The sequence below is a fragment of the Botrytis porri genome (genome assembly GCF_014898465.1).
Source record: "Botrytis porri strain MUCL 3234 chromosome Unknown BPOR_001, whole genome shotgun sequence".
In the NCBI taxonomy this organism is placed as follows: Eukaryota; Fungi; Ascomycota; class Leotiomycetes; order Helotiales; family Sclerotiniaceae; genus Botrytis; species Botrytis porri.
In genome coordinates, this window is record NW_024066075.1 from 303,153 (window position 1) to 327,037 (window position 23,885).

General features: G+C 42.2%; 3 protein-coding genes across 3 annotated transcripts; 1 reads left to right on the top strand and 2 right to left on the bottom strand.

Moving 5' to 3' along the window:
* Positions 1-11,950: 11,950 nt before the first annotated feature.
* On the top strand, positions 11,951-16,059 carry EAF01_000106 (uncharacterized protein). The gene is made up of 4 exons (XM_038908356.1): positions 11,951-12,836; positions 12,989-13,234; positions 13,409-13,952; positions 14,010-16,059. Exons 3-4 carry the CDS (start codon positions 13,746-13,748, stop codon positions 15,021-15,023), a joined length of 1,221 nt encoding a protein of 406 aa, XP_038775262.1. The 5' UTR covers positions 11,951-12,836; positions 12,989-13,234; positions 13,409-13,745; the 3' UTR covers positions 15,024-16,059.
* Positions 16,060-19,649: 3,590 nt separating this feature from the next.
* On the bottom strand, positions 19,650-20,399 carry EAF01_000107 (uncharacterized protein; the record flags this gene model as incomplete). The annotated part of the gene is made up of 2 exons (XM_038908357.1): positions 19,650-20,155; positions 20,210-20,399. 2 exons carry the CDS (start codon positions 20,397-20,399, stop codon positions 19,650-19,652), a joined length of 696 nt encoding a protein of 231 aa, XP_038775263.1.
* Positions 20,400-21,487: 1,088 nt separating this feature from the next.
* Positions 21,488-22,921, bottom strand: EAF01_000108 (uncharacterized protein; the record flags this gene model as incomplete). Its single annotated transcript, XM_038908358.1, has 3 exons — positions 21,488-22,427; positions 22,498-22,760; positions 22,841-22,921. The coding sequence occupies 3 exons, from the start codon at positions 22,919-22,921 to the stop codon at positions 21,488-21,490; spliced, it is 1,284 nt and encodes a 427-aa protein (XP_038775264.1).
* Between the last annotated feature and the right edge of the window lie 964 nt (positions 22,922-23,885).

Sequence of the window (23,885 nt, forward strand, 5' to 3'; positions counted from 1 at the left end):
GAGGTTGATGGAATCAAGGCAGCCGCAGAACATTGAAGGCATATATATCCTATTTTCAAGGCAAGTTCATTAACAAACCATTCGATTCAAACAATACACAGACATACATTCAAGTATCTAAAGCAGGTGAATCGCTACGATGCTGTAAATTCTTTTTTTTAATTGCACATCTTTGACAGCTATCTGTAACATTATTCAACCCTCTCTATAGGTATATGGGCAAAAATTTCTTCGATTTTACATGATGGTCTTCACTCTCAAGAGCAAGTCATCAAGCTGATGATTGCCCATGCAAAAGTCACGATATATGTCAGGCATACCCTTGGGGTATCTGTTGTGTATTTCATACTACAGCCAGCTGAGCTTTCCTGTCAATCCTCCACCGAAAGCGCCTTGTTAGGTGACAGGCCTCAATATTGAACCTTGTACCACTGAGTAATTTCCAATATATGCATGAGACCTTCCCAACAATCTGAAAAGAAGAGAGAGAAGCAAAGTTTTCTCGTCGGGAATGAAGATTGTTCGTGCTACTAGGGACTCTAGCCAGCAGACTGACAATCAAATTCAAAGAGAAAGCATTGTTTGCGATGCACTCATCGGATATGACGGGTATTCAAACAATGCAAAGATTTCATATCTTCTCTACCCCGAAGCAAAGACATTTCCCTCTGATTTTTCGCCCCTCTGCTTTGCCTTGCGCAGGAAACCACGCACAGTACCCTACCTATACATCACAACCCAGCCTTCATCCCATCAATGTGTCCCACAGCTCTCGCAAACAACCTCCATCACCCCTGGAGAAGCTGCGCGTACCCGAGATCTACCCCTCTTCTTTCAAACTTCGTACCCTACAATTCCACTGCTTGATGCCCATTGTACCACGTAATCTTTCCTGTCCTGTCCTGTCGATCAGAGGAATGGGGAAAAAAGGCACGATGCATGAAATGAGCTGTCGTGGTCGCTTATTATCATCCCCATCACTCTCTCTACAATATATCCATTCTTCAATATAGAATTAGAAATAAATGCAAGGAAATGAATTGCCTGCTCAAAAAGTGGAGTCGTGATTGAAGTACAGCGTATGTTATACTGAATCCAGATATGCATATTGGGAAATATGCATAATGCACATGACATTTGCATGGACCCCGAAAACCTCAATTTCCTCCTATTTCCCCATTTCCATCCTTTACATCAATCCATCAAAAGAGAATAGGAAGGGATGCCCTTGATTAATTGATGTTTGACAACACATATCAATCGATCAAATCAAATCAATCAATCTGCACTTATTTGCTTTTTACTCTCTCGGTTCCTGCGCATATAAAACATTTATTCTAGAATGAGATCAAAAAGCTTCCATGACCTTCAATCTCGTTTGCACCGCAAGCCCCGAAAGACTAGGATGAAGATCTTCCGGTTCCGAGAGATGGGGTCTTAGATTAATACTGCATAGGCAATAGGTGAGATTTACGTGACTGCATGTGATTGATTCTGGAAGCAGAAGTCGCTAGGACGACTTCCAGTAAAGAAAGATGTGCAGTAGTGTTTGATGAAAATTGAAATGTTTGTGATTCGGATATTTGACACTTATGAGGAACGTGAAATCCGGATGTACCGGTGACTGACGAGCTAATTGTATCAACTTTCCCGTGGCGAGTATAGTTTCTGGGCGATAGGACTTTTCATTTCTATTAGCACCGTCTAGGTACATGTATGTAACAAGTACGGTAATTTGCTTTTCGAAACTTTCACAAGGAAGCGCGTAGATTTGGTGATGGTTTCGTATCATTTGGCTTGTTCTCCGTTCTCAAGATACCTAGGTACTCACCCGTTTTGCTTCTTCACGCGTCAGACTGGGTTTATGCAAGCTTCTCATTGATTTGTGCTGGGAGTTGGAACGAAGGTGTGGCAAAGACCAAGAGAATCGTTTCGTGATATGAGGTATAGTACTATAGTCGAGGGCATGGTATTCAATATCCGTGTGGGTCGTAGGATTTTTGGTGTCAATGAGTTCCTAGCTGGACCTCCTGAGCAAGGCACTAAGTGTCTGTGATAGGATGGGGAATATATATTTTTACACTGCGAGACGCGGGATAATTATGCTAAAGATGGGATGGGAAATACACGAGGTACGTGATACCCGTGGACCTGCAAGAAGTGTGGCTGTGATAAATGAATTGTCCAATTGAATACCTACTTCCAAGTTGGGTCGGGAAGTTGGGTCATCTTTCAGCCACAGCGACTGCTTTAGACCTTGGAAAAAGGGGATGACTTCCGTCGAATCGATTTTAGACATAATTTTCCGTTGAATGTCGTATTCAACTGAACCTCACTCCACTCGCAGAAGCAAACCACACCTCTAAATATACACCTTCCCATTCCAGTACCAACATCTCGTAGCCTCCGGTTCTCATTTCATGGTCATGGTAAGATAGTAATAGTAATTCCCAACCATAATGATCCCTCCTAGCCTTACAACGCCACCCACTCAACACTGGGTTGAGATGAGATACGCCGAGCCGTATTATTGGCATCCTCTTATCCTATCCTACCCTATCCCACACTCTACCAAAGATTTTCGCTCGGGGTACAACATAGATGCATACACACAGTAATTCCCAAATACGTACGTACTTACACTACCTCAACATTGCGTATCTACCAACGAAATAGTCTGAGAACTAGGTAGCGTGTTAGATTCGCGATGAGGCTTTTGGTCATCAGGGTTTCGCGACAATTTCGTGCTTTCCAACTAGACATATTGAATTAGCATGAAATGTTTGGGTTGATACCATGTAAAGCTGTTCAGAGATATTATTGTAATAGGCAGTGGTTTTCGCGTGTCTATTCGCAGTCCCGTCTCCCACTATGACATTCTGGCACAGTGACCTTAACAGAAACGGGGATAAGACTTGCATGCACACTTACGACGATCTTAAGACCTGTGTTGAACCTTATTATAAATATCGTATAAACTCACCAGCTTCATTTGGCACTTTCCCGCTTGTGAAATAAGGTTTTGATGTTTGCCTGAATCACTCGGAAAGTTGCGCAGTCGATGGGGCCGGTTTCACACTTGATATGTTTCCTCATACTACGAGACTATTGAGCCGCGGGGACGATGTGTTCGGCCCGTGTCAATCGCTTGAGGGATAGGGTGTACATGTCAAAACCTTCAATTTCGTATCATAACGGCACACTTCGTGCAATGAGTTTTGACAGTGATTAGTTAGAGCCATCCAAAATGGCGCAACGACCTGACAAATCCCGTGTTGCAGATGTCCAAGAGCCGGATGAATTCTGGGGGGTGACCTCCACTGCGTGCACTCGGGTTTTGCTTTTCCGCCCAGCTTCGTAACCCGTAAGACTTTGTTGATCCTACCAACTCGCCGGTAAATGCCCGCTGCGAAAAGAGAAAAAGAAATTCGGACAAAAGAGTCATGAAGAGGCGCAGATCAATCGTTCATAGTACATAGATCTATCGGCAATCGAGGTCACAAATTCGATTCTTGATCGAGAGATCCCAAATACACTTTCCACAAATTGAAGATTTGGATGCACCGAGGCCTATCGAATTTCCCCTGGAACTTATCCTTATCAATCCAAGTCGCCATCACCAGCGATGCATTTCCACCCCGCAAGATGAACATGTGCTAACCGAATCCACACTAAGATGAGTCGCGCTCCCCGCCTCGCATTTTCACCACGCCAGAAACCATTCACACAAGATCAAGGCTTCAAAGACAGTCCGAAATCCTGCTACATTCAAACCTTACAGTCATGTCATCATCATCCAAGCGCTCCAGCCCCAAACCAAGGTTCCTCCTGTCCTACGCTGCATGCATTTTGCGTAGCGTAGCTCAGCGCGCTCAGCGTACCAAGATATTAGTGCCCGCATATGCAAGTACTTGCAACATGCATCCTTACAAGAAAATAAAATCACGTCTCCCACTCCCACGCGTTCACGCGTTCGTGTGGAATGTGTTTGGGGGCTAATTTAGATTATTGGGTTCAGGTCTCATGGTGTGATATGAGTCTCTAGATGTGTGGCACTAACTCGGATATGCCTAGTCGGTCTTGCGGTTTCTTACTATAGGTGAAGGAGGGGGGTTGTCCAGAAATTCCCTAGTGATGCGGATCAAGTGTGTACTTGACACACTGAGCTTCTCCTATTATTGCTCAACTTTCCTTACTCAGGATCAAAAGTATCTACTAATGAATAGGGGTAAACTCCAACATCATCTCATCATAGAATGTCTTCTCCTATCTGTCTGTCTCGGTTCATGGATTCCCTACATACATTATGATTCGTCTTCACACAGCCGTTTACGCAGATAGGATAGGTAGGTAGTGTACATGAGTCTCAAGACTCGGGTCCCCTACGTAGCATGTACAATCAATCCCCTTGAGACCCTCAAATGATGTGAGATTCGATACTAATTCTGCAGCTGCTTGGCCTAGCTCAGCGCATACAAAAATCCAGGGGGCGGCGCAACGCTCGCATCGGCACCGATGTGAATCTGCCCGGCCACATTATCCATTTCTCCCTTACTCCGCGACCATCCGCCGCGCCGCGGCGTCGGGGCATACACATGTAATGTACCGGTAGGTGCCGCGGTTTCTGATTCTTTCTTCTTTCATTAGAGGGTTAATTGAGGCTTGGAAGGCTGAGCAATTTCTGCGCGCGGTATTGATTTCAGGCTATTGTGTACATGGAAGATTGGATGTGTAAGGCAAAGACAGACAGACGCGTAAATGAACTCAGACAAATGTATATTACTGCGCAAAAATACAAATCCGCGCCTCCTTACCAACCATACGGAATTCATTACTCGGTGTTGATATGTACCTGGGTAATATTGGCCAAAAGGTATTATTGGATTTCGCCTTCATTCTATCTTGACATTTCGAGAATATTACCGGGGATAATTAGTGCATAGACAATACAGAATACATAAATAGCATAACTTTAATTCCACCACCAAAGCCATTAGTATATCTTATGCTACAGAAAAACTTGGTTATACCGGACTGGAATTTTCGACCAATGAAATCTGGTATAAAGAAGATACCGGTATAAAAAATAATGGCCTAAGTTTTCTAATCAAAATTTATATCCGATTTCAGCTTTAAACCTTAATATTTTCGAGAAAATATTATGTGATAATAGCCTTTTATACTTACTCATTCAAAATATAACTTATTCAGTCAAATTGACCATCAAAATTCATACTTTATACTGGAATTTAGTCAATTTAGTTCGGTATATTAGTTTTCATCAAAATTCCAATATTCCCATATAAATTTAGGAAAAAATGGAAAAAAAGTCTGGTATATCCAAGTTTCCGGTATATCCCAGTCTGGTATAACCAAGTTTTTCTGTATGCTCTGCACAGTAAGCGAGCACAAAATGCGGGGTGGTGAATTTCTTCTACCGTACATGGATCAATAATCAATAATCAATAGGTGCTTGAAGCCAGGCCAGACAACTCTCATGCAAGCTACAGAGTACACCGATCTCTGGACTTTGATATTGCATGTAGCTAGTATTTTCAGGGAGCACGTGTTAAATATCTACCTACCTACCTACCTGCCTACCTACTTTATCTATGCATGCATGCATATCTACGGTGAGCGATTGTACGGCGGAAACCGATCCTCTGTCGGTATGGAATGGAATGGAGAATATTGCTTATTTTCGAATGGATGAATGGATGAATGGATGAATGGATGAATGGATGGATGTGTAAACTCAACCTACAGAGTACTCGTACTAATCCAAAACATATAAAGCCTAATTCGATCCACGATTTTTCTGAAACCGAAACAAAAAGTGGATGATTTTCAACAGATTTCCATTTCTATTTCTATTGACTACACACCTAATTTATCGAGAATTCTGCAATAAATTTTAGGTTTAGGTAGGTGTTCGAAGTACTACTGTAGTAGTTGAGTTTATCATACCAGGTGGTCAATAGAGACGATCCCGATCCCAACCAAGACCAAGGCATTTACCTCATCTGATTCTCAAGTATCCAATCCTTCTAATCCTTCATACGTATTTGGGAATTCTGTCCACCCTCCCCCCCATCCCCCCATCCAGCCAGGCGGAAGGAAGAAAATTTCTGCTGCATACACAGACTCCGTACATATACATACGATGTACATACATACAAACACATCATCTATCTATCACATCACATCGCATACCAAATACCCCGAACATAAGCGATTTTGGGGGGGGACATTTTGTCAACACGGTGAGTGAAGATCGAGATAGGCGATCGAAGTTTGAAGAGGGGATATTGGATTTTGAGATGGGGTGAATTGTAAATTGTAATCGATCATCTAATTACCTACATACATACCTGCCAGGTTTGGCTCTGGAGAAAGATTCTGACTTTTATAAGTAGAGAGTGCACACGGTCAGATTGAGATTGGAAGTATAAAGAATAATATCCGAGAATTAAATTTCTCATTACCTTTCTTAGCTGTGAAGAAGCAAGCTACAGTAGTTAGAGTGCATGCATCACATACATCACAAATCTTACAACATAGCTAGAGGACCATATTCAGAATCGGGAATCCCCATCCAGTCGGAACCTCCTAGTCCCAGTCCCAAAGTCTATACCGGTACATTACGATTCTACTAATGCCCAATACTAATCCCATCCCATCCCATCCCATCCAATGACACACCCATCCAAGATGAGCAGATAAACTAACCAGTACTCTCTACGTATGAGCTACTACGCATCAACCAAAACCCAACCTGATTCCTCCACACAGCACAGAGTTCAAACAAAAGCATGCAAGATTAAGATCGACCAAGACAAACCAGTTAACTCTCCAGTCCTCTGTACATCGTGCAAGACAAACCAAGACAAATGGAAGCCAGCGGAAAACCCCACGATGCAAATCTTCCCGAATCAGAGATTTCACGAGGAGGGTGACGACCGAGACTCAATCCGGAACTGCGTCGTTCGAATACGTAAAGATAAAAGATTGTACCGTAGTAAGGTCATAGTCTGCTAGATAATCCGTCTGTGTGACCAGTGACCACCGTCCGAGCTTTACAGTACTTGCCTACCGAATTTTTTATGTCTCGAATAGTCAGTCATATGAATCTTCCTTATACACCATCTGTATAAATCACAAAACATGAGGCTGAACAACTAAGAATGTGGGGATGTGTTAGAGTAGCATAGTGAAGCCTCTCCACCCAATCGGAGGTGTAGTAGAAAATCGTTCTTGCTAGTGTTAGTATTGCATACGGTAGTTATGCACGAGATATACCATTGCAGCCCAGAATTATTCGGAAAGCTTCACATTGGACTCATATCGAAAGACTCAATCCACCTTCCGCGACCCTCTGTGCGGAGAACGCGACGGCGTTCTGGCCCCTGGGGCTCTCTGTTCAAGCTCAGCGGATCCTCGCGAAAGAGTTTTTAAAATCTCTTCACGATGTCCCCCCATCCATCGTTCAATATCGTAGGTATCCAATGACACGCGAGTATATACACATCATCTGCCGAGCCAATATGCAATAATCGTTACGAGAAACTTGGGAAAGTAATCCCGAGGGCTTACGGCACAGCAAAGCAAAGTAAAGCAAATGGTAAGTTCACGAGCAGGTTCATAAAGTACAGCCGAGGTGCCGGGGAATCCGCTTGACGCCGAAGGAAATAAGCAATGGACGCAGCAAGCGGCGAACAGTCCTGGAGGGGATTGTTCGGACATTACGCAGGCCTTGGAAGGTTACTGCGGTGATGAGACGTTTGAGTGGTGTGATGGGTAAATGGTTTGGGTGTGTGATTGATTGATTGAATGAATGAAGGAATCGGAATGATTTCCCAGGACCCTTAATTCTTCCAGATCTACGTTGGATTTCGCAAGTTCCATGGTTTCTTTTCTTGATTTCTGCCATGGCATATCCTGATTTGCATTCCACATCACCAGATACATTGTCAGATATGTCATCTATGACCATTGACCATTGAAGAGCTAAGGGAATGAATCAGGAATTAGGATATGCTGGTTGCATACGAAGGAAGGAAGGTCCTTGTGGTCCTTGTGGGGGGAGTATGAAAAGCGTTTGGACCATGGGTAAGGTAGCGTCATCGCGTGTGTGGACAATTGCTTTAAAATAGCGTACTATGGAATGGTAGGAACGCGTTTTTCGTGGAGCGGAGCGGCGCGGCATCGCGTGAGCCTGAGCGTGAGCGCGGGATTGGGATTGGAATTGGGATTGGGATTGGTGTTACTTGATGTAGCAAGGCACGGTACAAGAGTCTAGTAATAAACTCCCGCTAGTTAGGGAGGTTAGTACAAATGGTTGCCGGTTGAAACTACTAGATCTGATATCTAGTTATGAATATAGTACCAAAATGCATACCAAGTATATCAACACCATTCACCATATTTATGTACCGAGTGGTCGGGTCCATCAGTTCTTCAATCTAAATCCACGTCTTGCCATGCCGTTCACCCATTCGACCTACTTTCTGATTGGAGCGACGGAATTCCAAGGACTGAAAGCAAAACATGTCCCAGCCAAATAATCAATGTCAGGTAAGGGTCTGTGTGCACCCAGAAATTAAAGAGCCCCGTTCTTCGATGAAGATGAACGGTCATGAGGATGAAAGTCTAGGAAGTTTGGACCATTCTGGCATCAAATGGTTTACTTCTGGGGCTGTCGAAGTTTGAAGAGTCTTGGCGGGTTTGTATTTGCGGGTCGGATTTGATTTTGAAGATCTCGACTGTGAAAAATAATGGTACATGGTTACCAGCCATTGATATGATTTGGTCGACCTAATGATCGCCTGGTGCATGTATTTTGTGCATAAACTTACCCCAAATTCCGGTCGTTGTTTGGTACGAACAGGACTGTTCTAATGGGCATGGCCATTGAAGACCAAGCCTGAAATAAGATCTGGATGGTGCCTTCCACAGTAATGGTTTCAAGATTAGTGGAGTGAGAAAGTTTGATAGCATAGCATATTAGCAACCAACCCAAATCTTCCGTTTGGTGTTTGGTGGTGGTGGTAATCACTTGGTGGTTGGCGGATGGACAGAATTGCCTATTAGTTAGTGGCACGTACGGTACCTAAAGTTAGGAAGTCAATGCTTGTGCTATGGGGTACCACCAAATGTTACTAGAGAGTTTTATACTGCTAAACTAGCCGGACAAATCATGTAGATGGGATGTTGCTTTGCAACTGATATCAAAATGAGAGTGGAAGAAGGTTTGTTCTGGGGACAGTCGTTAATTGACAGAATGATTCCAAACCATTCGAAGCCCAACGGAAGCATTTCAGCGGCGCATTGAATTTTGATTTATTGAAAAAAAAACGAAAGTATGAGGCTATTGCACGATGGTAATATCCAGATACAAACGGTCTGGAGATTGCACCAACCTGGGACAGCCAATGGAATGATCTGATCAAATCAAACGGAGATCCAACGAACCGGTGGCATAAAATAAGCTGGAGACAAGGAAGGTTTCCGGTTCGAAATTATATCGTGTACAAAGTACCATAAATATACTCCCTACATGTTTCCGGAACATATTCGTAAAAGGGTTAGTTTATTCATATGTATCTGAGCTTCACAGGTTGGGGGTCCTTCCATCTTTTACCCCGTACCCTTTGCACTTCTCTTTGAAACACGGTTGAGGGAAGTCTCTTTTCTTTTTTGATGGTACAAGATATGCAAGATGATCAAGATCTGGGCGAGATCTGAATCCTCATGTATTGCTTCTTATTGATTAATTGTTGGTAGGGAGTTATTGATGCGCTCAGGTGTGGTGCGTTTGCCTTGTTCTCCTCGTCATTTAACCAATCCCCAGCATACTCAGCCCTTGATTGCAGACAAGGCACTCAGGAATAGGGGAAAGAGGTGCATTACCTTAAATCCTTGATGCATTTTATGTCGTTGCAACGTGATGTACATAGGTATACCTTATATGGAAAGATGTAAACGAGTCAACGACATCAAATCAATGAATTATGCAGGATATAGCAAAGCATGTCAATTGATCAGCAAACCAATCTCGAGCCAGTGAGAAATGAATCAAATCAAAGTTGATGGATGGTATTGTTTCCTGTGTTGACATGGTTTGATGCATGTATGCAGGTATTCTCAAGCGTGTCAATCAAGGATGTGTGAATGGTTAGATTTCAATAGAAGTATAAGAAGTTTCGATTGATTTTCAAGGATGTCTGGCTTTTATTGAGCTGGGGATGTGAATTCTATTAGAATTGGGCAAATTATACCTACTACACTTTGGGAGAGCACGCGCTACGAAGCATACGGAGTATAATTATTACATTATCATGATGCTTTTGAGAAGCATAGTTTCTGATGAGGTCAAACACTCTGTCCAATATTGAAAGCATCCCTACCTAAATTCAGTTTAGTCACATGGAAATCACGTTTTCATCTGTGTACACTCCGTCCTTCTGCACCTCTTCAAATATGAGTGGAGTGACTACCTAGGTGAAGTGTGAAGTGTGAAGTGTGCTTGCGCTGCAGTAGTGATACCAAGCCCAAGCCAAAAGTCTCTAAATTTATGATTGAATTGATGACCTGGTGAGGGTTGGTGAGGTTATGACAGAGCGATACGATCGATAGTCAATGCTACACTATTCCACTACCTTTTTTTTTCCCTTCACGCGTTTTGGCGTGTTTGATGAGTGAGATGAATCGACATGTAGGAGTTTAGGAACCAATATGAAGCATTCATTGCACAAGCAGAAATTCATATGTGAGAGTGTAGAGTATACGTAAATCATTCAGAGCCAATTGAATCAGGCAAACGCGACTTTTTTCACATTGTCTGACCGGAGCAGCTGCAAAGACTACCTAGTATCCTTAACCTATCCTATCCTATCCTATCCCATCCAGCAATTGATACGAATCGTGCCATTTCTTGAAATCTTGGAAACCTTTTTCCTCCGTGCCATTTATTCCCCGTACCGTACGATGGATGCACTTATTAGCTAGGTAGGTACTCTTGTTCCTTTTCTTGGTATGGCTTATATATCCGTTTCTCTCATACCAATAATCGACTTTTTTTTAGATCGGGGAGTTGGACAGGAGGTAGGTAGGTAATTGTGCATATAAATTAATGTAACCAGGTACTCAGGAAGGTCCTCCGGTCAGACTTTATACCGTAATTCATGGACGAGACAGGATATAAGGTAGGTACAACGCAGATAGGTATAATCCAGCTGCCAACAGGGAAAGCGCGTTCAATTAGAATTTAGAACACACTACCCAAGCTACCTACACTGCCTCTAGGTAATTGCTTCCGTACATCCAGTGTCATCCACATCCACATACCTCCGGTCGGTTTATCTAACCACAACGCCGACTAGGGATTTTTCGTCTGATGTTGTTTATTTACCTGATGATGAATTTGGGGGATATTGAACGAAGCATCAACGTATGGTACGCCGTAACCATCATGACAATAATAAGACTTCCTGCTTTTGCGAGTGTCACCACCTAGGACTGACTGACTTCCCTATCTAGGTAGGTAGTAGGTAGTAGGTAGTAGGTAGGTAGGTATCGAGAGCAATAGATATTACATTGGTCCATCTATCGGTCTGTTTCTGCTGATCCCTCGACTATATCGATTATAATTTACAATTTACAGAGTCCAATTTACAATTCATAATTCACAACTTACAATCTACAATCTACAATCTACATATTATATATACCTATCCTTTCTTACGACCACTCCATCCTATCTCTGGTCTCCTCTCACCCATCTCTTCTACTTATAGATACTTTTCTTAATCCAGCAATAATTCTTCCCTTTAACCCAAGAAGGAAAGCGTCCCCACTTGCAAAACCATACGAATGTGCTTTTGATACTCCACTTACTTTCCTCCTCCTCCCCCCATGTCAAAAAGTAATAATCTTCATACCATTCCTCTTACGGTGTAGAAAAGGTCCATTACTCTCAACCTTCTCTCGAGATCCATTCGATCCATTCTTTCACTCCTTGAACTACACAAACCTCCCCTCTTCTTCTTCTTCTTCTTCTCTCTCTAAATTTCTTCCCTCTTTTCCTCTCCTCCGAAAGTCTCTCTCAATTCATATATCATATCAATAGACGGGCATAAAGAGGTCATTGGATAATTGACACCTTGTTATGTTGAAGCTCGAAGAAACTTGAAAAATCAAAGCAAGAATTTGGCTGGAAGATTGCTCGATTGCAACTTCTTATACACACATCCACACCACGCAATATTCTCTACTTGATCTTTCATTCGACTGTCCATAGCTGTCACTTTCTACGAGGAAAAAAAGAAAGAAACTACTAGACACCCATTCACCCCTCTTAGTCTTCGTCTCGACAATCACGAAGATCATTCTTTTCTGGAGAGAATTGGAAGACATTCATCATCGTCATCTAATCATTCAATTCAGTAATCGAAACCACCACCTTCCTCCTCCTCCTCCTCCTCCTCCTCCACACATACCACACACACTTCACTCGAATCACTTCTCGACTTGAATCCTTCCTTATCTCTTGACACTGACCAGAACAAATTCAATCCTCCAAAAAAATTGTGTTATTTCTGCCACCAAGCCTCCACTCAACTCTATTTTTTTTTTTCCAATCTCAATTCTTCAATCTCGAATACCTCGAATTGTTTCAATTCTCGGTATTGTTTGTTTCGAAGTAATAATTTTTCAATAATCTTCAAGTGGTACCTCTTTTTGTTGTCAATCTCAATCTCGTCAACTCTTTTTATAAAAGTTAGAGGAGTTTAAGATTTGACTCCACAATTGAAAGTCAAGATACTCGACAATTCAAGGTGAGCATTGAACTCCCCCCCCCCCCCTCCCCTACCCCCCGAACTTTATGCAAAAGTCTTGTCTTCAAATCTCCTTATTCTTCCAATCAAACAAGCAAAATCCCTTATGAAAGGCATTGACTAACATTTAACTCTTGGTTCCCCTTACTTAGTTAGCATTTTTACATGCCAACGGTCGCTCATCTCACCTCGAACATTCTTCCACAAAAGCTCTACGTTCCTCCTCTCAACCCAATACTCGGCACGTAATTACACAAAATATTTCAAGCAAGATCAGGATAGTCAAAGATCGGAGACGTTTACTCGTTCATCCTATCTTAACTTCTACGGAGAATATCTTCAAAGCAATTCTACCGCATTATCCTCTCGCTGTCTTCCATTAAGAGGGATCTACCTTGGTGAGTCTCGAATTTCTCAATTCACACTTCGACTCCCCCCTCCCACGAACAATACCATCAGCTTCATGCGTTTTTGATGACCAAAGAAGCATTCTCCTTCTCCACCTTGACATGATTGAGGCTTCTCCCTTTCCACTTCCGGCTGAGAGTCTCGCTAATCCTATAATTCACTAGAATTTCCACCGTATCTCTATAAAGTGATATTCACCTGCCACCTCACCAATATCAACTTTGAGAGGTTCAGCTTCTACATTTTTTCGCCATCTTTTTTTTGAGGCCATTGTCGTTCATTTTCGAATTATAGTTCCACCCACACTCTCTAATAATAATACACCAAAGTATCGTTCTATCGAACTATACAGCACATTCTTTACAACCAACGATACAGCAATCCAGTGACCATCGAAAGCCACCATCAAGTCGAAGCTCCTGGAGAACTTGACGTCCATTCCTTCCCTACTACCACACACCCAAATATCCACAACTTCAAATCACCTTCTACACCTTTAACATGTCGTACAATCAACCTTGTGACACGTTCTTCGTGGAGGATAATACTTTCCAACAACAACAGCACCAACAGCAACCTCGACCAAACTCTCAAGAATATATCAAGATGATGGGTCGAAGGAGGCAGGAAGCCATGGCCAACGAATTATCTAGACAAGCTTGCGATGCTTATTTGGATGATATCATTGATCACATGGCATCGATGGAGGTCAATTATTCTGCATTCTACTGGTTTCATCTGACTTTATGCTAACATCTTCCACAGGATGCGACTATGCCAGACGTTGCCTCGATAGAAATTCAACAAGAGATTCAATGGTTCATGAGGCCTTATCTCATCGACTTCCTTATCGAAGCTCACTCTGCATTTCAACTTCTTCCGGAAACCCTCCACCTCGCTGTCAACCTTCTCGATAGATATTGCTCGCGACGTGTTGTCTACAAGAGACATTATCAATTGGTTGGATGTGCTGCACTTCTCATCGCTGCCAAATACGGAGACAAAAAGGAACGCGTCCCCATGATCAGAGAACTAAAGTCGATGTGCTGCTCGTTATACGACGAGGAGATGTTTACGCAAATGGAATGGCACGTCTTGAACACCTTGGAATGGATGATTGGTCACCCTACTGTTGATAGCTGGCTGCAATTGGCCTTGTTGGAAGGACCTGAATATGAAGACATGACCGTGGAGCACATGTCGTGGTACATCTGTGAAATGGCTTTGTATCACAAAGAGTTCGTCTCAGTCAAACCTTCAGCAATGGCTCGTGCATCTTTAGCACTTTCGAGAGATATCCTTGGATGCCCCGAGATGGATACCTATGGACAAGTCGATTCGGAATTGATGCTCAGTCTTTCTCGACAACTCAATCAACCATCTTCGGTCCTTGCAAGAAAATATGCTGCTCCACACTTGTCTAGAGTTTCTGAAGTCCTTCGACGATTCCTTCTCCAACAAGCAGCTATGAGCCAATGCCATGTCACCCCACCAACTCCACCTGCTGAACCAACCACTAACCAGAAGCCAATGCAACAACACGATGTGTATAGCACACCACAAAAGGTGTATGGACAACATGTCATCAACGGTTACCTCACGCCACCAATCACCCCAGAAGGAGAATATTTTGGTCCAGGGAATGGAAATGAAATTAAACCGTATCAAACTTCAGCACCTAGATGTCCGATCACTCCAACTCCTCAAACTCAGATGCAATATAACCAACAACAACAATATCAGCAACAACCATATCAACAAGATATTGTCATGCAATAATTGAAATTTCCTGAATTTGTTCGAATTTCCCTCTCTCCTTGCATCATCTACGTCTTGATCTCGGACATCATACCACACAACACCTTCACATGTACCACAATTTGTATTGATTGGCCCAATCTATCGGTCATTCCATCAGCATTCGATCACAAGCCCAATTTTTGCGGACTTCATCGTTTCTGTGTTCGGCATCAGCGCGTTTCATCGACCTATTTTTTTTCCATCGAAAAATATCTGGCATTAGCGAATCGTCGATTTTTACTTTCTCTTCAAAATCATCTTGTTGTTCTAGCGTTTTTTATTTACACCACACAATTACTACACACACACAGCTCTTCAGCAAACCAAAATTTTCCTTCTTTCTTTTGTTTCTTTTCGGAGCGCAGTCTTCCTTTTGATAGTAATTGAAGAGGGAGAAAACGTGATTTGAGAAGAAAAAAATAGGAAGGAATGGAGTTGGTATTCTGAGGCGTGGATATTTTCTTTGTTTCTGCAGGAAGTTTTTAGTTCTCTTCATACCCTTCTTGCACACCACATTCGGGTCAAATCGGGTCACAATTGAATAAGAGTTTGGGGTTCGAGGAAGATAATGGATGCATTCATTACTTGCATGCATGCTTTCTAATAGAAGTCATGCTTCAGTAATGGGTGGACGTGGATAAGTTTCTATTGGAATCTATAGTAATGGAAGCATGAGATGCTTTCCATTATATCTTAATAGAGATCGGTGGATGAGAATTTGGTTGAGGAAGTCTTTATTTTCGGGGTGGTTTTTGTTTGCTAGGATAGGGGCTGCGGGCATGGTTGGATGGAGATACCCAAGATCAGATCAGAATAAGAATGGCTGCTTTGCTTACTTGCGTTCCGCAATGGTAATGGAAATCATCTCGTTGATTCCATTATTCCATGGATTGGTGGATGTGGTGGGGGTGTGAAAGAAGTGCATGGGGTTGGGAGCATGGCTGGATAGTTGGGTGGAGAGATGCATGGGATGGGTATTAGATAAAACGGATAATAAGATACCCGATCATCATAATTTTGTTCTAATTGACTTGCTTCTTGTGATAATGAAGATGAATTTTAATCTTGCGATGTAAATCTGATTTCTTAGCGTTTCATGTATTGCACAGCTTACTTTTATACATCTGCATAACAGATATATATTCAGATAACATCTTTTGCAGTGAGGAAAGTAATATCCTCTCATCTCTACTTCGTATCTGATGTTTCCATGTTTTGTTTTCTCTTTATATCAGTACATGAACGATGAGTAGATAGGAGTAGAGTAGAGTAGAATGATACGATGTCATGTAGAGTAGTAGGTAAGGCAAGGTAAGGTAAGGTGAACATGTAGATTACCCATGTTTTGGAAGTTATATTATGATGAGGTGCTGGTATCTCTCTCTCCTAATTTTAAGGTGAATTATGGAATTTATAATCCTAGGCATAGATAGGATGGATGGGGTGTGGTGGTTTATGCATGCAGTGGTTTGAGGGGTTTTGGGGGGGGTGAGGGAGGGGTGAAGGGAACTCAGGTGGGTTTGAGGGGCTTGAGGGGAGGGGAGGGAAAGGGGAAGGATGAGGAGGGGTGGAAGCGAATTGGGAGGGAGGAGGGAGGAGTGAGGAGGGAAGATAGAATAGGATAAGAATGAGGGTGGAGAGAGAAAGGTGAAGGTGAAGGATGAATTGGTATGAGAGGAGGGGTTTGTTGTTGGGGAATTCTTTTTTTTTATAAAAAAGGAAATAGGAGAAGGAAATAGGAGAAGGAAGTAGGAGAAGTAAGACAGAAAGTTTGCGGCGGGATATGAGATGATATGATATTTTTCGGGAGGGGGCTTGGAGGTGGTGAGGTGGTGGGGTGAGTGTGTGGGCAGGGGGTATATATGTTGTTCGGAGATTTGGTTTGGAGGTTAGGAAGATGGTATTTCGATGGAGTGGAGGAGGGGGTCGAGGGGTTGAAATGGATTAGAAGATGATTTTCTTTCTCGGTTGCTTTGGTTTAATTTCTGTGGTAGGGGAGTGGGAGAAAGATGTAGGGGAGGGATGTGTGTTGATTCGGGGAGGTGGTTGATGGTTAGGGTTGGGCTTCGCTGTTTGTTTATGGTATTTATGGTATTCATGATTTTGAATACTTGGGTTAGTAATTTCGGATGTGAATATCATCTTTTGATAGGAAGGTGGGAGAGAGGATGAGGTGATGAGATGATGAGATGATGAGAGGTGATAGAATAGGATTGAATAGGATAGGATGGAAGACTCTTTAGAGAAAATTAGTTATTTGGATGTCTGATAAGTGTGGGATGGGTATTATCTGAAGTTGAGTTTGTAGTGGGAATCGAAATTTGGAGTTGGAAGGAAAGTAAACGTGGTGTGATATTTGGGTGTTGAGCATGGATTAAATGGGATGCAATGGTGATGTAGAGAATATCGAACATTCTAGTGCATAAGTCCTGAGGACTACTCTGAAGAGAAATAGGGGAAACGCGATAGTATTAACGAGATTGTATATATAGTGAGAGAATTGAGGGTTAGGGAAGATGGTTCCGGAGGGGGAAAGAGGTCGAGTGCGTGAATTTACTAATAAAACTGGTTTGGGAGTTAAGTTCAGAGTTCAAGTATGAAATTCAGATGAGACTAAACGGGATGAGATAGTGTCGATACTGAACACCCTCGAATTTCTTATATCATCTGGGTATCTGTATACTCACGTTCGATTTCGAGTGTTCAACTAACTTTTCTTTATTTGTACAAAAATACTGGAACCTGTAACTAAAAATGATGTCCACATGTATCCTTCGATTTTCCTCGAGAAACGAGAATAGGTAATCGATTCTCGATTCATTTCTCGTCGAATGAAGTCGTGATCGAAGGGGATATTTTAAGCGAGCTCGTGCTACCAGATATTAGTAAGGAGGCAGTAACAAGACTTCTCTTTGTTGAGTTGAGAGGTGAGTGGACAAAACTTTGTTTTGAACACCATTGAAGGGTTGAATCCACTTCAAGTCACATTCATTCAATCTTTAAATTTTGTATTCCATTTAAGAATTATCATTTTCGTATACCTAGATCTGTATCGGTATTCGTATTTCCATATAACCCGGCTCATATATTCATTTTGAAGAAGAAAAAAGCCGTGATGCTTATCACAGTACCCCCAACCCTATGCTAAACACTATCTAGTATCTACTCATCGTATCACCTACCTGCCTTCCCCCCATCATCACCTCCATCACGTACCCACACACCACCCTCCACCTCTCCTCCCTATCCTCAACATTCTCCTTCTCCTTCTTCCCACCACACACCTCACATACCTCCTCCTCGCCATCCTATCTACACGTCCAAAATAGAGACAATTTTCTGGAAAACACTGGGTGCAATGTTGGTGCGAATAGAGACGGAGTCGCTGCTCGTAGTGGGAACAGTCGAAATCGACGATTAGGCTTTTGCACATTTTGAGGATTTGGGTCTGGGATTAGAGAATTTTGGACATAAGGATGGAAACTTGGGGAAAGCGTTTTCAGAATCAGGGTGACAAAAGGGAGAAGGGATGATGTGAAGGTGATTGTGAGGAGGGGTTCTTGTATATAGGATATGAGTGGGCGTTATTTTGATGACGATCATTTCATGATAGAATTGAATTATGTCTACCTGTCTAGAGAGTGTGGTAGATCGGACTAATGAGAACAATTTTCTGTGTCTTCAGTTTTCGCGGGAACGCCTTTATTTTCTATCCGGGAAGTTTGAAGAGCACTCGCTTTACGGATTCGAAATGACCGTCGCATCAAGTCGTATTGTCAGAGCATATTGCATCACATCATCGCAGTTTTGCTGTATCATAGGTTATAAGAAGAATCCTGTATACTGAGTCTTTTCAATCTCAGATCTTCAATATGGATTTTAGTATAAAGATTATATCAGACGGGAGATATCATGTGATCAACGCGATGATATAGTCTTCTGGTTTTGTCGGGCATACGATGTCACACAGTCTCACTTGGAATTGTCGACATGTTATATTTGGAAACTCTAAAGTCTTGCTCGTCATTGGCCACTCATGATGTGCAGAGTATGCATACAAGAAACTGCAGAAGTTTACTAACTACTCGCAGACATTTTGAAGGTTATAGCCGTATTCTCCGTAAAATATAGACAGGGCAATCATATAATAGAAATACAGAATCAAATCAAAGGAGGCTAGCTCCCGCAAACGAATGGTATATAGTCTAACGTGCTTTTCAATAGGAGAGTAGAGCCGTGAGGGAATACTCTAGAAGCGACATAGTCTGCTGATTTTGAACAGAGAAGCTATGGAAACGTGAGTGGAATACCTCACAGTGCCGGGCCTCGAAGTCATCTTTGAAGCACCTGCTACTTTTTAATGAGGTCAATTGAGTAGGAATTGAATCATACTTTTGATTCTATACAATCTAGAAAATAGTCTCATCATCGTTAAGGAGTCGGAAACAAATATATCCTGATATAAAAGAGAAGTCGCTCCGCTCCATATCTTTTAACGCCAAGCTGTAGACAACCAAGCAGAATAAACAACGGAAAATCCGTCCAAATTCTTCAACTAAACGCAGGCCGGGTATTCGCTTTTGTTTCCAATTCAATTCGCCACTTCTAATTCATCCACCCCAAGCCTCCAACCCATTTCCTTTCATTTCTATTACTTCCAGCACAAAGTAGACATTTTCTTTCCACTCCTAAGTTACTCACAGCACAGGAATGACAAACTTGTTTCCCACAATTCGTACATGCATGATTTGTCTCTCCTGCTCCATACATATCAATATCCATTATAGTATCTACATCCATTTCGTCACCCCCTTCCGTGTTCGCTAGTGATGCATCGCAGTCCTCACAATTGGTCGGTATTAGGTGAGGATGTGTGATTGTTTTAGGAGAAACAGATGTGGATGATGTATAAGATGAATCGCTGGAAGGTGAAACTTGACGGTTTGATGGTAATTGCCAGAAAGAGTGGAGTGAGGCTTGGTGTGGAGCGTTATTTGGTGGGTTAGGTATTATGGTGTGAGGTGAGATTGCGGAAGGTGAGGGCGGTGGCATGCAGTTTGTATTTATATTTGAAGGTTGCTGCGCTGAATAAAGGAGGGAGAGGGTATGTTCTGTAGAGTTGATTAATATTTGACGCGCAGCTGTTGGGTTGTTAGAGGACATACGATGGACGGTGTCTTCACTTGGTCGATTATCTCTATGACGCTTCCTGGTACGAGAGGAGAAAAGATTCGGTGATCTTATTGATGGAGAATCAATATGCATAGAATTGGAGTTGCTGGAGTGTAGAGGACTGGATAGGAGAGATGAAGTGGTTGAGATCTCGGATTCGGAACGCTTGCGCTTGAGAAACATTTTGATTATTGACGTCGTGGGATAAGGCTGAGTTGAGTTGATAACTTGATACTATCGATAACAAAAGGAATTGATAGATTGGACAGGACAAGGGAAGTTGATGTTGAATTGATGAAAGAATTAGAGAAGGCTGGAACACGACATTGATGGAGCCACTTTACGCGAGGAGACGCGCTAGCTTGATTCACCAATGGGTATGTGCATGGACTGACGGGAAATTTTTCAACTTTCAAAATTTTAATATCAGAATCTATCTTTTCATTGTTTGACTCTTAATGAATTATTGTAACAATTTCCAGATCTCATAAACTGAGATTTCAGGTGAGAATGCTAAATCCATTTTTGTAGTGTTCCTCAAGTCTACATACATCCACTAATGATTTACAGAACGGCAGATCGCACGTGTATCGATGCTTGAGCTTTGAGTATGACATTGACCTTTGGTTTAAACAGACACAACCACTTGATCATTTCTCTTTCCTATGCTATTGCTGTTGCCTTTACTGTTTCTATAGCTTAACAATGTACTGTTGTCAACTGAGCTTCATGGGACGACCTTCTTCCTCTATTGTTACATTTTAAAACTACTGGACTCACGAGCTCGCCGGCTCTGGATAACTGCATGCTCCATGCCAAGTCAATGTATGGCAAATTATCAAATGGCTCAATTGGTTGCACTAAAAACCCCCAATAGTCTCTGTTTTTACAAAGTTTCTTTGATCAAGCGCAGAGTAGCAAGCACCGGAACCCCATGAAGTTTCATGGACTATGAACATGATTTGTATCTTGTGGAAGATGCTGATATCGAACATTCGCGTTCTTCAAATATTAAATCTACTCTATTAAGGACCACGAATACGACATGCCAGCATGCCATACTTGATTCTACTATCTACCACCTCCTGGAAGTACTTCTTATATCTGCCCCGAGCTACAATTGATTGTCCAAAAACACCACAGTATTCCCATAAACGACGTTGTCTGAAATCCGGCTAGAACTTTCGTCGGGGTGGCCCATTCTTCGCCAAGCAAATTACATAGCTTCAACATCGCCACCGAACAACACTTTGTTTCATCTCTTCCATAGTTTACTCAAAACCGATCATAAACTCATCCTCTCGAATTCCCGCGACTACTTGTGGTAACATCGTAAAGATTGGTGGTGACCGAGTCCTAGGATGATTTCTGATCTCTCGGCAGATACCAGAGACGTAAACATTGGAGCTCTCTCTTGACCATACCGCCTGAGCTCTGATCCAGGATTCCTCTCGAACAATATTATAAAATAGCTCTGGAGATCCCATCTTCATTTCATTAGTGGTCTCCCAAAGACGTCGCAGTAGATGATCAAACAATTCTGGCAGAATCTCTGTATCGATGCGACAACCCAGAATCACGATTGGGTGAACTGGTCTTATCTCCAACGCCTCAAAGCCATTCCAGTCAAGATAATCTTTCACTTCTTTCTTCTTTGTGCTCCATGTTCCACTGTATCCGCGCCACATAGTTAGGTCATTCATTCTCGAATCGCCGGCTTGGTTTTTGCGGACAGAGGCTATCAGGCCATTTAACTTGGCTCTGTTGCCTCTAGTTGACATGATATCGAGAAGCTGAAGGTCTATATCGAAGTGTGGATGAATATTGTAATGGTGAGAGAGCGCCTCGAAGTCGTTTCGCACATCCCACCAAACTTGTCCAAATTCTTTGGATTCAAGAATCATCCTCAATGATAAACCATTGTTACCAACCATGTTGAACACCTGGTCGCCTAGGACTTGAACGTCGAAGGTATATGTCGTATTCAAGGACCTAATGGTCATCGTAAAGAAAGTGATGGCTCCATCTCTCGATAATCCAACTCCGTTTCCTTTACAGCCACAAAAAAGTTCTTGGCGCCAGCTATTCTGGATGTTTGATAGCACCGAAAGAAACAGACTCATCTTAGTAACCGAGTCTATAAGAAAGAAACGCTTGTCTAAAACATTATTAGACTTTGAAAACGGGCTGGGAACTGAAAATGTTTCAGAGCTTTTGGGCAATGAATGTTAGAAACTACTTACCAGATTCTGTGAAGGTAGCTTCTCTAGCTGGCATATACTCCCAGGATCCATCATCCGTGGTTGGTACATCATCCCAGTCTTCGGCTGCTGTATTTGTTGAGGCAACCACGGTCGGTCCCGTATCATCTTGGGGATCATTGTTCGTGCCAGACCAATCTGCGGCTACCGTATCTGCTTGGTTCTCCACAATTGGAGATGAACGCCAACCGACTGCAAGAGTGGCGTTGTTGTCAATGCTATCATCTGCTTGAATGTTGCTAAGAATCAAAGGGTCGATGTGCTCTTGTTGAGGCAATGGGACCTACAAGTACCAAATAATTAGTATGGGCAGTTCAAATGTGAATTTCACATAGAATGCATCATTTATTTCTGTTGACTTACCTCGAGCTCTTGCTCACTTGCACTGGATGATGTTCCAGCATGTTGATGGACAAGCTCGGAAGAATCTATCTTTTCAGACATGGTGATATTGAGTGTGTATAACTCTCGGAAACGATCTTGCTTTTAAAATCCATGCAGACAACGATTGTAAGGGGTATGAAGAGTACACAACGAGAGTCTCGCTAACACCTTTTTTTTCGAGAGGGGATACTGTTTCTGCTTGTTGTGAAGTTGTGTCTGTTGACTTGTCAAGGAGCTTCCAGTTGTTAAGCCCTATGACTTGGTCGTTAGCACTGTCTCATGCTAGGCTGACAAATCTTAATAATTTTACCAATTTTAACACACAAAAACTAGTTACCTATCACCCGGACCCTAAGGAAATTGGACAGTATTTTACATTGCAGGTATATATAAAATTCACTCATACAGATTATCAAGCTGGTCATGACTGAAGGCATCATCATTTGAATATTCAGGGTCATCAGATTCGGTTGATATTGATTAAGCCCTTGACAAATGAATTACAATGCCTATGGGATAATTTGCTTCCTGAGTACCAAATTCTTGTCAGTATTGTACATCTCTCATGCCCTAGTGGATGAACCGTTGCGTTTTTTTTAGAGCCCCTTTACATGAGAGTGTGAATGCAGATGTAAAGAGGAAAAACTTTGTGATTCCCATCCTCCAAATCAAAGAGCTCATTGTCTGATACTAATACAACTTTTGAGTTATGTTATCACACACTACTACCACATAAACTACTATATAACCAAATGATTTAGTCTTTCAAAGTGAACGCTCTTTGCGCTATTTTGAGTGAGCTCTCGTGTTGTTTTAGAGCTCTTATACCAGAAAGTCAGAAGGGGAGTACAGACACAAAGGGGAAAACCTCTTATGATCCCCCTTCTTTCAAAGCTTTATAATTATCTCAATTCATATTATTCAATGGCTATCATTTTTGTAGTACTATTGTATAAATTTCCTACGTAGTTAATGATTTGATGATTGATGTAGTGCAGTGTAGAGAAACAAAACCCCCTTTATG

Excerpts from the sequence above, each read along its gene's own strand:
- EAF01_000106 (XM_038908356.1), top strand. The coding sequence starts at position 13,746 with ATGTCGTACAATCAACCTTGTGACACGTTCTTCGTGGAGGATAATACT. Across the intron at positions 13,953-14,009 it reads ATCACATGGCATCGATGGAG|GATGCGACTATGCCAGACGT; the intron begins GTCAATTATTCT and ends CATCTTCCACAG.